The 13,791-nt window shown below is 36.5% G+C and overlaps 2 protein-coding genes across 2 annotated transcripts; both read left to right on the top strand.

Annotated features, from left to right (window-relative positions):
- Nucleotides 1-462: 462 nt before the first annotated feature.
- dhdh.1 (dihydrodiol dehydrogenase, tandem duplicate 1) lies at nt 463-4,667 on the top strand. Its single transcript, XM_048169428.1, has 7 exons — nt 463-593; nt 680-791; nt 1,163-1,326; nt 1,400-1,652; nt 3,816-3,940; nt 4,204-4,354; nt 4,438-4,667. The coding sequence occupies exons 1-7, from the start codon at nt 483-485 to the stop codon at nt 4,545-4,547; spliced, it is 1,026 nt and encodes a 341-aa protein (XP_048025385.1). The 5' UTR covers nt 463-482; the 3' UTR covers nt 4,548-4,667.
- A 383-nt stretch (nt 4,668-5,050) lies between these two features.
- Nucleotides 5,051-13,052, top strand: dhdh.2 (dihydrodiol dehydrogenase, tandem duplicate 2). The gene is made up of 7 exons (XM_048169537.1): nt 5,051-5,299; nt 7,492-7,603; nt 9,256-9,419; nt 9,499-9,751; nt 9,942-10,066; nt 12,545-12,695; nt 12,841-13,052. Exons 1-7 carry the CDS (start codon nt 5,210-5,212, stop codon nt 12,948-12,950), a joined length of 1,005 nt encoding a protein of 334 aa, XP_048025494.1. The 5' UTR covers nt 5,051-5,209; the 3' UTR covers nt 12,951-13,052.
- Nucleotides 13,053-13,791: the final 739 nt, after the last annotated feature.

A 13,791-nucleotide genomic window follows, 5' to 3' on the forward strand; every position in this document is an offset into this window, starting at 1 on the left:
ATTTAATACTTTAAACATTTAAATATCATTTTAACCTTTAAGAACAAATTACAGATTCTTATTTTGAAAACCTTTCCACTTTTACATTTAATAGGCCTCAAAATGTTTTGATGCATATTTGTTTATAATCTTGGCAGGTCTCCATAGGGAGTGATGTAGCATGTTTTCTTGTCATGCATTACACAAGCATACTATACAGTAATAACACAGGTAAGAAAAATGCTTGTTCATCATTAGTCGACACATTTAATGAGGATCTGATTTGTGTTGAGTCACTAAAAGCTCATCAAATTCAGCCTTGAACACATTGATGTGCCGCCCCATGTTTAATCTTTAACAAATACAAACAGCAGAACTAAATCTAGGACTGACAGAGACAGACGTTTACAGCCGTTTCCAATCACAAAGTTACACTTTATCAGATCACATGACATCTGCATGCTCACCTGCACTCTGGACCGCAGATAAATGCACGACTGTTCATGCAGGACGTCAGAAGGAACATGGCAACTCGCTGGGGAATCTGTGGAGCTGGAAACATCAGTCATGATTTCTGTGTAGCTCTGAAGACACTTTCTAGTGCAGATCACCAGGTACCGTCCAGCCCGAACTAAACATCTGTTTTTTTAATGTGATAGTCTATAATCATTAACTTTCTCTCTCTGTGTGTGTTTTGTAGATAGTTGCAGTTGCAGCAAGAAGTCTAGAAAGTGCAAAGAAATTTGCAAAGACTCATGATATTCCAAATGCATACGGCAGTTACAATGAGCTGCTAAAGGATAAAAATATCGGTGAGTAAATGGATTACTATCATAGATAAATATATCAGTACACAGAAAAATCCCCAGAGTTAAATCAACTCTGCACAGAGCGCATATGGTCCCTCTCTAAATAGTGTTAAAGTAACACTGAAGCAGAGTTAAAGTTAATGAGATAATTAAGCAATTAAGTGATGATTGAGCATTAGTGATGAACGCCTGCTGCTAACAAGCAGAATCAATGAAGAAAAGAGAAACACAAAAAATACAACTGAATTTTAACTCTGCTTCAGTGTTATTTTAACACTATTTAGAGAGGGACCATATGTACTCTAAGCAGAGTTGATTTAACTCTTTTTCTATATGCATACTCAAAATCTCTCTGTCATCATGTCCTCTGTCAGATGTCGTGTACATCGGTATTCTCCACACACATCATCTTCAGGTGGGTCTGCTGTTCCTGAACGCAGGGAAGAACGTGTTGTGTGAGAAACCCTTCGCCATGAACCTCCGAGAGGTCAAGCAGCTCATCTCAGCCGCCAAGGAGAACAACGTCTTCCTCATGGAGGTAATCGCAGCATCTTCATGAAAGACATTTTTAACTGTCCTAAAAAATGAAACACGGCATCCGTCTCTCTCAGGCTGTCTGGTCCAGGTGTTTTCCGGTGTACGCTGAGGTTGGCAGGCTGCTCTCAGAAAACACCATCGGGGACGTGAAGATGGTGAAGGTGTATTTCGGCTTACCTCTGATGGACCGGACGCGCACCACAGACAGGGAGCAGGGCGGAGGAGCTCTAATGGACATCGGCGTTTACACTGTGCAGTTCGCACTGATGGTGTTCAAGGGGGAGAGACCAGAGTCCATCCACGCCACAGCGGTCCTGCTGCCCTCGGGTACAGAGATGAGATCGTATCTTTAAATTCTAAAGACGTATAAATACACATGCAGGATTGTGTTGCTTTTGCAGCAATTGTCTGAACAAGGGAGACAAATCAAATACTGAATATACTATCAAAATCAGAATCAGAAAGAGCTTTAATGTCAAGTGTGTTTGCCGCAATGTTATTTTATTATCATTAAGACATGTTTTTATTAGTTTTAGTTCGCTTTCGAATGGAAACTCGCACTGACACATTGGTGTCTTCGAACGCAGTGTCTCGTTCCCCTTCTCAGGGAACCATGGTTACATGCATAACCTGAGACGTTTTTTTATATATATATAGTTTTAGTTTTTAGTCTGAGATTATTTATATCTTAGTATAATATACTATTGTAGGGATTTTTTTATATTTGGAAAATTTTCATTTTAATTTCAGTTAAATTTTTAGTAATTTTATTAGTTTTGTTTTTTAATGTTCATAAAATTTTAGTTTATATCTTAATATGATACTTGAATTTGATTTGATTTTTTTAAATTTCTGATTTCACTTTAATTTAAGTTAAAGTTAAAGTATTCTGTTGTATGTTTTGGTAATTTTTATTGTATTTTATTTTTTAATATTTCTATATAGGTTTAGTTTATTTATATCATCTTAGTATTATTGAAATACTATTAGTTTTGGTTGATATTTTGAATATTACTTTATTTTTACTTTTTCTGTTTTCTCTTTAATTTCAGTTAAAGTTTTAGTAATTTTGTTGTATGTTTTTGGTGATTTTTAGGGGCCAAGCACCGAAGGTGCATACGCACATATTATTATTCTTTCACTTCCACTCTGGAAGTCTATGGCAGCCATAGAACCGCATGGTAAACATTTGTGAAATTTGGCAAACTGATACAGGTCAGTCTGAACTGTCACCATAGCAAATTTGAGTCTCTAACTCAATCTCTTTAGCGCCACCACCTGTTCAAAATTTGACTCATTTACTCAATTTACTCATTTCCTTGGCTCAGTATGATTCGATTGCACCCAATGACGTCATTTTCTGTCATGAAACTTTTCCTGCCGAACTCCTCCTACACGGTTGCTCCAATTTTCATGAAAATCAAGTCAGATCATCTTCAGACTATGCTCATTCTCAAATAATACGCAAACAAATTCATAGAAGAGCACGATGGCCTGAAGGAGCCTGAGAGGTTTCAAGACAGCGCCACCTAGTGGTGAAACTAAATATTCATTTGTTCATAACTTTTGATGTGGTTGATATAGTTTAATGGGAATCATCTCCTTAGATTCCTGCCGAGTCAAACGATACCTAACATGCTAGGTTTCACCTTATGGATTGTGTAACATTTCGATTAAGCGTTAAAACAACGTTCGCAAATATCTTCAAAACCGTTCGAGACAAAACCATCGTAGGAAATTCGGAAGCATAGGTTGTTGGCTATACATTAAAGCCAAAATGCCAAAATTGTGATGGTAAGTGGCACAAAAAAATGCAATCAAAGCAATTTTTATGTACTCATACATATACATGTCTATAACAAAATCAGATATTTTAACCTAATTTGGCACAAAAAAAAAGTGGTGAGATTGCGCCAGTTGGTGGCGCTACAACTGAACAAAATATTAAATTGCCACTACCTACAATACATTTTTTTAAATAAAATGCTATATTTTACTGATGATTTTGCTTCTTGCTTACTTCTTTAGACTTGGTCCCTTAATATTTTATTATTATTATTATTATTTTAATATGACTATATATTTTTAGTTTTTAGTTTGAGTTTTATATCTTAATATGATACTGTTATAGTTTTTGTTAATATTTTGAATGATTTAATTTCTGTTTTCACTTAAATTTCAGTTACATTTTTAATCATTTTGTTGTATGTTTTAGTCATTTTTATTAGTTTTAGTTTTTTAATGTTTATATAATTTTAGTTTATAGTTTTTGTTAATATTTTAAATTTAATTTTTACAATATCTGTTTTCACTTTAATTTCAGTTAAAGTTTTAGTAATTTTGTTGTGTATTTTGGTCATTTTTATCAGTTTTAGTCAATATTCTTATGCAAGTGCAACAAAGGTTTTTATCTGAGATGGTTCTTTGCTTGTAGAGGGCATTTTTTCCAGATGAACTGAACATGATCTTTGGTTCATTTGTGCATCTCAGGAGCCGATCAGTCGACGGTGGTGGTCCTGAAGTTCTCCGGGAACAGGATGGCAATATGCGCTTGCACTATCTCTTGTCTGCTTCCAAACGACGGTACCATCTGTGGAACCGAAGGAACCATCAGAGTGAGTGACTGAATGAGAACAGACACACACAGGGTTTCTGGAGGCTTACCGTGGTCCTTCATTTCACATCATTTCAAAGCAACAAATACTGCATTCAAAATTATGTCAGTTCATGCATTCCCTGGGAACCGAACCCATGACCTTGATGTCGCTTGCGCCGTGATCTACCGTTTGAGCCACAGCTGTAATTACAAACCAGTGATGTTTTATGCAGAGTAATGCATTAGTATGCATACTGATCTGTCGTCTGCTCTGTGCACTAGGTGGCGAATCCCATGCACGCCCCAACCACTCTGGAGGTGAATGGGAAAAAGACGGAGTTTCCTCTTCCTGAGCCTCCATTGCCTCTGAACTTCGAGAACAGTGCCGGACTGAGGTACGAAGCGGAAGAAGTGAGACGGTGCCTCCAGAAAGGTAAAACACAAATATATCCCATGAGTTCTCTGTGTCATGCTGTTAAAAGTATCCGTCCTGAGCGGCTCTCATCTGTCTTACAGGACTGAAGGAGAGCAGTAAGATGTCACTGACACACTCCGAGCTTCTAATTGAGGTCCTGGATGAGGCCAGGAGGCAGATAGGCGTGGTCTATAAACAGGACAGCCAATGACTGCCCTCCATTTCTGCCTGACTGGACGATGCTTCTCAGGAAAAGAGCATGTTTGAACATTTGTGTAATAAAAGTCATGTGTGTAGAAAATTGTGCACAATAAATGTGACCCTAACAGTGGAATGTGTTGAATCTTTTCTTACAAAATTATAAGGTGGATATAAGTTTTTTTTTATAGTTATATGTATAGTTATCTGTCTTTTGCTTCCATTTAGAACCAATCAATATTTTAAAAAACTTAAAATAATTGTGGCAATCATTTTTCATTTATTTATTTGTTTTTTATTAACATTTATGGCTGCATTTAGAGTACAAGATTACATTTTTCTTGAAAAGAAAAAAAAAATCATATGTATAATTATCTGGTTTTCCAGCATGGACAACAGTGTGTCATAATAACTGTATATTGTGCACTGGTTCACATGAAACTAAGATCGCCCCCTAGCGGTGAACTATTGAAATGTAGAAACGTTTCGAAACAGCTATGACGTAACAAAGCCTGAAATCACGTGACTTTGGTAGTTTTGAATCCCTGGTTAGAAACAAATGTTTAGCTGATCTTTCGAAGCTTCACGAAGCGTTCCGAAACCGCCTATCAGCTGTCACTATCTTACAGTAACACACACACACACACACACACACACACAGTGAGAGACGGCATCATGGCGATCAGGTGGGGAATCTGCAGCGCTGGAAAAATCAGTAATGACTTCACAGTGGCACTGAAGACTCTCCCGCCGGAACAGCATCAGGTACAGAGAGAGAGACACACCTGAGAGACTCCTGAAGAACTTCTGCTTAGTTTCAAACTACACGATAAACACGCGCACTGTCGCTGTATGAAGGCGTTAATCGAGCTAATACTGATACTGACAGCTGACATGCATCGAGTCTCAACTATAACACACTTAATGATGCATTCCACAAACTTTTATAGGATTTGCTGAGTGTAAACAAACCACATCTGAATCCGGAAACTTGACTGTGCAGCGGAGAAACAGCGACAACGACAACTGATACACTGTTGCATATAATATATAGCGTTTAATTATGCACAAACATATATATACATTGTTGCATATAATATATAGCGTTTAATTATGCACAATAAGAATAGATATATTGTTGCATATAATATTTAGTGTTTAATTATGCACAATAAGAATAGATATATTGTTGCATATAATATATAGTGTTTAATTATGCACAACGAGAATATATACATTGTTGCATGTAATATAAAGCGTTTAATTATGCACAACGAGAATATATACATTGTTGCATATAATATATAGCATTTAATTATGCACGAGAATATATACATTGTTGCATATAATATATAGCGTTTAATTATGCACAACGAGAATATATACATTGTTGCATATAATATATAGCATTTAATTATGCACGAGAATATATACATTGTTGCATATAATATATAGCGTTTAATTATGCACAACAAGAATAGATATATTGTTGCATATAATATATAGCGTTTAATTATGCACAACGAGAATATATACATTGTTGCATATAATATATAGCGTTTAATTATGCACAAGAATATATACATTGTTGCATATAATATATAGCATTTAATTATGCACGAGAATATATACATTGTTGCATATAATATATAGCGTTTAATTATGCACAACAAGAATAGATATATTGTTGCATATAATATATAGCGTTTAATTATGCACAACAAGAATAGATATATTGTTGCATATAATATATAGCGTTTAATTATGCACAAGAATATATACATTGTTGCATATAATATATAGTGTTTAATTATGCACAACGAGAATATATACATTGTTGCATATAATATATAGCATTTAATTATGCACGAGAATATATACATTGTTGCATATAATATATAGCGTTTAATTATGCACAACAAGAATAGATATATTGTTGCATATAATATATAGTGTTTAATTATGCACAACGAGAATATATACATTGTTGCATATAATATATAGCGTTTAATTGTGCACAACAAGAATAGATATATTGTTGCATATAATATATAGCGTTTAATTATGCACAAGAATATATACATTGTTGCATATAATATATAGTGTTTAATTATGCACAACGAGAATATATACATTGTTGCATATAATATATAGCGTTTAATTATGCACAAGATTAGATATATTGTTGCATATAATATATAGCGTTTAATTATGCACAACGAGAATATATACATTGTTGCATATAATATATAGCGTTTAATTATGCACAAGAATAGATATATTGTTGCATATAATATATAGTGTTTAATTATGCACAACGAGAATATATACATTGTTGCATATAATATATAGCATTTAATTATGCACGAGAATATATACATTGTTGCATATAATATATAGCGTTTAATTATGCACAACAAGAATAGATATATTGTTGCATATAATATATAGTGTTTAATTATGCACAACGAGAATATATACATTGTTGCATGTAATATAAAGCGTGTAATTATGCACAACAAGAATATATACATTGTTGCATATAATATATAGCGTTTAATTGTGCACAACAAGAATAGATATATTGTTGCATATAATATATAGCGTTTAATTATGCACAAGAATATATACATTGTTGCATATAATATATAGCGTTTAATTATGCACAACGAGAATATATACATTGTTGCATGTAATATATAGCGTTAATTATGCACAAAAATATATACATTGTTGCATTTAATATAAAGCGTTTAATTATGCACAACGAGAACATATACATTGTTGCATATAATATATAGCGTTTAATTATGCACAACAAGAATAACGGTATATGTACTAATATATAAAGATTGTAAAGTAAAATCTAAACAAATTTACATAAAGCATGAAATCTGGTATTATTATTATTATTATAATTTTAAGAATGATAAATGTTGTTTTATTGCTGAATACAGGTGGTGGCTGTTGCTGCACGTGACCTGAAGCGTGCGCAGGAGTTTGCGCAGAAGCACAGCATCCCACACGCATACGGCAGCTATGAAGAGCTGGCCAAAGATCCAGAGATCGGTGAGACAAAATACTGATCTCAGAACAGCGTCTGTGCAAAACTGCCATCATCATGTGTCCATTAAACTGCCTCCGTCTGTTCTCCCGTCACATAGATAAAATCATCTATTTTACTGAAATACCTGAGGGATTGTGGGAAATGTAGTCCAGTGTGTGCAATGAAAAAGTCTTAATGGTGAAATGGAGACCTCTGGTGGGGAGTGGAAGGAAGCAGCAGTGGGCGGAAACGTGATAGGTTGTAGCAGTAGTATGGAATTAGCAGTATGGTAGTAATAGTATAGTAGTAGTATTGTAGTTGCAGTATGGTAGTAGTATTATAGTAGTAGCACTATGGTAGTAGTAGTGGTAGTATGGTAGTAATGGTATGGTAGTAGCAATATGGTTGTAGTAGTAGTAGTAGTAGTATGGTATTAGCAGTATAGTAGTAATAGTATAGTAGTACTGGTGGTGATGGTAGTAGTAGTAGTAGTATGGTGGTGGTGGTGGTGGTAGTAGTATTATTAGTAGTAGGGTATTAGCAGTATGGTAGTAGTAGTAATAGTTGTAGTAGTATTGTAGTAGCACTATGGTAGTAGCAGTATAGTAGTAGTTGTATGGTAGTAATAGTAATGTAGTAGCACTATAGTAGTAGTAGTATGGTAGTAGCACTATGGTGGTGGTAGTAGTAGTAGAATGGTGGTGGTGGTGGTGGTAGTAGTAGTAGTAGTAGTAGTAGTAGTAAGGTATTAGCAGTATGGTAGTAATAGTTGTAGTAGTATTGTAGTAGCACTATGGTAGTAGTTGTATGGTAGTAATAGTAGTAGCAGTAGTAGTAGTAGTAGTAGTAGTAATAGTATGGTATTAGTAGTATGGTAGTAATGGTATAGTAGTATTGTTGTAGTAGTTGTATGGTAGTAGTAGCAGCAGCACTATAGTAGTAATAGTAGTAGTAGTATGGTAGTAGTACAGTGGTAGTAGTTGTAGTATGGTTTTAGCAGTATGGTAGTAGTAGTAATAGTTGTAGTAGTATTGTAGTAGCACTATGGTAGCAGTTGTATGGTAGTAATAGTATAGTAGTAATAGTATGGTATTAGTAGTATGGTAGTAATGGTAGAGTAGTAGTTGTAGTAGTATTGTTGTAGTAGAAGTATGGTAATAGTATTGTAATAGTAATGCAGTAGTATTGTAGTAGCACTATAGTTGTAGTAGTAGTATGGTAGTAGCACTATGGTGGTAGTAGTAGTAATAGTTGTAGTACGATTGTAGTAGCACTATGGTAGTAGTTGTATGGTAGTATTAGTAGTAGTAGTTGTATGGTAGTAATGGTATAGTAATATTGTTGTAGTAGAAGTATGGTTGTAATAGTATTGCAGTAATATTGTAGTAGCACTATGGTAGTAGTAGTATGGTAGTAATAGTATGTTAGTAGCACTATGGTTGTAGCACTATAGTAGTAGTAGCATGGTAAACCAGGTTGACCATACTACAAAACATTACCTGCAGAAAATGACGATGATGATTCAATAATGACTCAAATAAAGAGGACGGTGAACACACTGACAGATGTCCAGTGCACGTGTGCAAATGTATTCCAGTGGGATTGTTCCAGATGTGTCGTGTCCTGTGGTGTGAGAGTGTAGAGATGATGTGTTGATGACGGTTGTGTGTTTCAGACGTGGTGTATGTGGGCACCATCCACCCTCATCATCTGTCGGTGGGCGCTCTCTTCATGAACGCCAAGAAGAACATCCTGTGTGAGAAACCGCTGGCCATGAACCTGAAGGAAGTTCAGGAACTGATCGCCACAGCAAAGAAGAACGACGTCTTCCTCATGGAGGTGAGCAGATCTTCAAGTGTTCGGGTTTGATCTGCACACTGTACTGTACTGCAGCATGTCTTCTGGCTCTCCTCTGCAGGCCGTTTGGACCCGTTTCTTTCCGGCCTCTGTGGAGATCAGCCGGCTGCTGTCCCAGAAGGAGGTGGGTGAGGTGAAGGTGGTGCAGGCGGATTTCGGCGTGCCTCTCATGCATGTGGTGCGCGCCGTGCAGAAGGACCTGGGAGGAGGCGCTCTGCTCGACATCGGCATCTACTGCCTGCAGTTTGTGCTGATGGTGTTTAACGGAGAGAAACCGGAGTGTGTTCAAGCAACTGGATTCTGTCTGGACACTGGTACTGAACTCACTCCGGTCTGGAGGAGCCATGCTAACAAACAAGATATTATTTTATATGCATATATATATATTTTGTATAGCACCTTTCATACATAAAATGCATCTTGATGTTCTTCGCAGGTCAGAATAACAACATTTAAAGCATCAAAACACAGGTTTGACCGTTTGTTTGATTGGAATATCCGCAGGTGTAGATGAAGCGATGATCATCACGCTGAAGTTCTCTGGACACAGAATGGCCGTCTGCACCTGCACAATCGCCGCTGAGCTTCCAAACGAAGCCATAATCGTCGGTACCAAAGGCACCATCAAGGTCTGTTGGAAACGAGCCAATGTCAGAATGCTGGTGTTTATTAAACCAGGCTAAAGGCTTCCATTCCAGCTAATGTAGAACCGCTCTCAACTTAGATAATCTAAATATTTGATGACATATTACTGTAACTGCCATCACATTCTGGCGAAAACTTCTTTTAAAGTTAATTTATTGTTAGAAATAAATCACATGCACCCAAACATCTCATGATCGTGATTCAGATTATTTACATTTACATTCATTTATTTGGCAGATGCTTTTTTCCACAGTGACTTTGATTAAATCTGATGCAAGCCTGCAGAGCACATCACTTCTTACAACCCGGGTTCTGGAAATGTTGGGACATTTTTTTAAATTTGAATAAAATAAAAACTAAAAGACTTTCAAATCACATGAGCCAATATTTTATTCACAATAGAACATAGATAACATATCAAATGTTTAAATGGAGAAATTTTGCACTTTTATCCACTAAATGAGCATTTCAAATTTGATGCCTGCTACAGGTCTCAAAATAGTTAGCACAGGGGCAACAAATGGCTGAAAAAGCAACTAATTAAGTTAATTGATATCAGGTCTGTCACATGATTAGCTATAAAAGGGATGTCTTAGAGAGGCAGAGTCTCTCAGAAGTAAAGATGGGCAGAGCTGTGAAAGAGTGTGTAAAAAGATTGTGGAATACTTTAAAAACAATGTTCGTCAAATTGCAAAGGCTTTGCAAATCTCATCATCTTCAGTGCATAACATCATCAAAAGATTCAGAGAAACTGGAGAAATCTCTGTGCGGAAGGGACAAGGCCGAAGACCTTTATTGGATGCCCCTCAGACGACACTGCATCACTCATCGGCACAATTGTGTCAATGACTTTACTAAATGGGCCCAGGAATACTTCCAGAAACCACTGTCAATAAGCACAATCCGCCGTGCCATCTGCAGATGCCAACTAAACCACTGTCGGTAAACACAATCCGCCGTGCCATCTGCAGATGCCAACTAAACCACTGTCGGTAAACACAATCCGCCGTGCCATCTGCAGATGCCAACTAAACCACTGTCGGTAAACACAATCCGCCGTGCCATCTGCAGATGCCAACTAAACCACTGTCGGTAAACACAATCCGCCGTGCCATCTGCAGATGCCAACTAAACCACTGTCGGTAAACACAATCCGCCGTGCCATCTGCAGGTGCCAACTAAAGCTCTATCATGCAAAAAGAAAGCCATATGTGAACATGGTCCAGAAGAGCCGTCGTATCCTGTGGGCCAAGGCTCATTTAAAATGGACTGTTTCAAAGTGGAAAAGTGTTCTATGGTCAGACGAGTCCAAATTTGACATTCTTGTTGGAAATCACAGACGCCGTGTCCTCCGGGCTAAAGAGGAGGAAGACCTTCCAGTGTGTTATCAGCGTTCAGTTCAAAAGCCAGCATCTCTGATGGTATGGAGGTGCGTAAGTGTATACGTTATGGGCAGCTTACATGTTTTGGAAGGCACTACGAATGCTGAAAGGTATATAAAGGTTTTAGAGCGATGTATGCTCCCCTCCAGATGCCGTCTATCTCAGGGAAGGCCTTGTGTATTTCAGCAGGACAATGAAAAACCACATACTGCAGCTTTTACAACAGCATGCATCCGGGTGCTGAATTGGCCTGCCTGCAGTCCAGAACTTTCACCTATAGAGAAAAATACATCGACCACGAACTCTTCAGCAGCTGGAAATCTATATCAGGCAAGAATGGGACCAAATTCCAACACCAAAACTCCAGAAACTCATAACCTCGATGCCCAGACGTCGCCAACCTGTTTTGAAAAGAAAAGAAGATGCTACACCACGGTAAACATGCCCCCGTCCCAACTATTTTAAGACCTGTAGCAGGCATCAAAATTTGAAATGAGCTCATTTAGTGCATAAAAGTGTAAAATTTCTCCATTTAAACATTTGTTATGTTATCCGTGTTCTATTGTGAATAAAATATTGGCTCATGTGATTTGAAAGTCTTTTAGTTTTCATTTTATTCAAATGTAAAAAACTTCCCAACATTTCTGGAATTTGGGTTGTAATAATATTTTTTTTATTTGCACCTTTCAGACATAAAATGCATCTCAATGTGCTTCACAGGTCATAAAAAGATTTAAAGCATTGAAAAAAATTAAAAACATATTTGACAAGTAAATGATGAAAAAACTGACTAAAGAGACTTAAAATACATTTTAATAAGCAAATGTATTCATTTTTTACTTTAATAATATGTAATAGGTTTTAAGATAACATATTTTAAAGTTTCATTTTAAATTAACAAGAAAGATATGCTTCAAAATGCTTGGAGCTTTTCTTATTTATTGTTCCCTGGGAATCAAACCCATGACCTTTATGTTGCAAGCGCCATGATTTATCAGTCAAACTACAGGAATATTCAGTGTTTTTAAGGCACATATTGCACTTTCAGACCTGAATCTTTTGTGATATTTTTGTGATCAGATTCCAGCTCACATGTGGTGCCCGACGTCTCTGATCGTGAACGGTGTGGAGACTCAGTATCCGGTGCCTGAACCCGGCCTTCCTCTCAACTTCATCAACAGCACAGGCATGCGTTACGAGGCAGAAGAGGTCCGACGCTGCCTGCTTAAAGGTAATCATCAATACTAATGACATCCGTGTTATTCAAGCTTTAACCACAAGATGGCACTTCTGTGAAACGCTGGATTAATGACCTTCAGCTCACAGAGTCATCTGATCTGGACTCTTGATCATTTATTGCTTGTTACCTGGTGCAGGTTTGAAGGAGAGTTCACGCATGTCTCACGCAGACTCTGCGCTGCTGGCTGAGGTCATGGATGAAGCCAGGAGACAGGTGGGCGTGGTCTACAGCCAGGACAGCCAATGAGCTTCCACTGTCATTAAAATAGGTCAATAAAAGGTGTTTGGTGCTCTTTTTTTATTGGTTCAGCTACAAAATAAAACTAACAGTTTTATACTGTTGACATCATGTGTGTGTTTTTGGTTGTACTTGTTGGTAACACTTTATTTTAGTGTCCTTGTTGCATATAAATTGTGAATAATTACATGCAACTAACCTAAATCACATCCTAATCCTATAGCAAGTACATGTAATTATTACTTAACACTTAAATGTATAATTACACTTTAACACAGACATAAATGAGAATAAACTACCTCCAGAAATAGACTTTCTGATGAGATAAGATGCAGATCTGTCTTATTTAGCACAGTAGTTCTGTTTTGAAAATCATATAAATTCTCCATCTTATTCAGTGCAGTTCATGGTGATGTTAATGCAGTTTTTGTACTTTGACTTATCACGATGACCTTTTTATTAGTGAACTTAGAGCTCTAGCTCCATTTCACATCTAATAAAGCTTTATTGTTTATGTGGCTGTACAGATGCTTTTACATAAGTGACCTTGTGCAGAAACACAAAGGGAGTATTCAGCACAAGAGCAGGCTGGTAATTGAGCTACTTTATCCAGAGAGTATTTAGACCTCATTTTCCGTCTAAACCCTTCAGTATCACTTGTTATTGAAAAGTGAGGAGAAATTGCAATTGTCAGTGATTAGACTGATGATTCATGACTAATGATCTGAAAAATTGATTAAATACAATAGCATTAGTACCTTTGAAATTTATACTATGTTTTATAATTTATATTTATTAAAACCATCAGTAAGTGATTTGATGAATATTAATTGAACATGCAAAATAGTAT

This window comes from Megalobrama amblycephala, linkage group LG19, assembly GCF_018812025.1.
Source record: "Megalobrama amblycephala isolate DHTTF-2021 linkage group LG19, ASM1881202v1, whole genome shotgun sequence".
Taxonomy (NCBI): Eukaryota; Metazoa; Chordata; class Actinopteri; order Cypriniformes; family Xenocyprididae; genus Megalobrama; species Megalobrama amblycephala.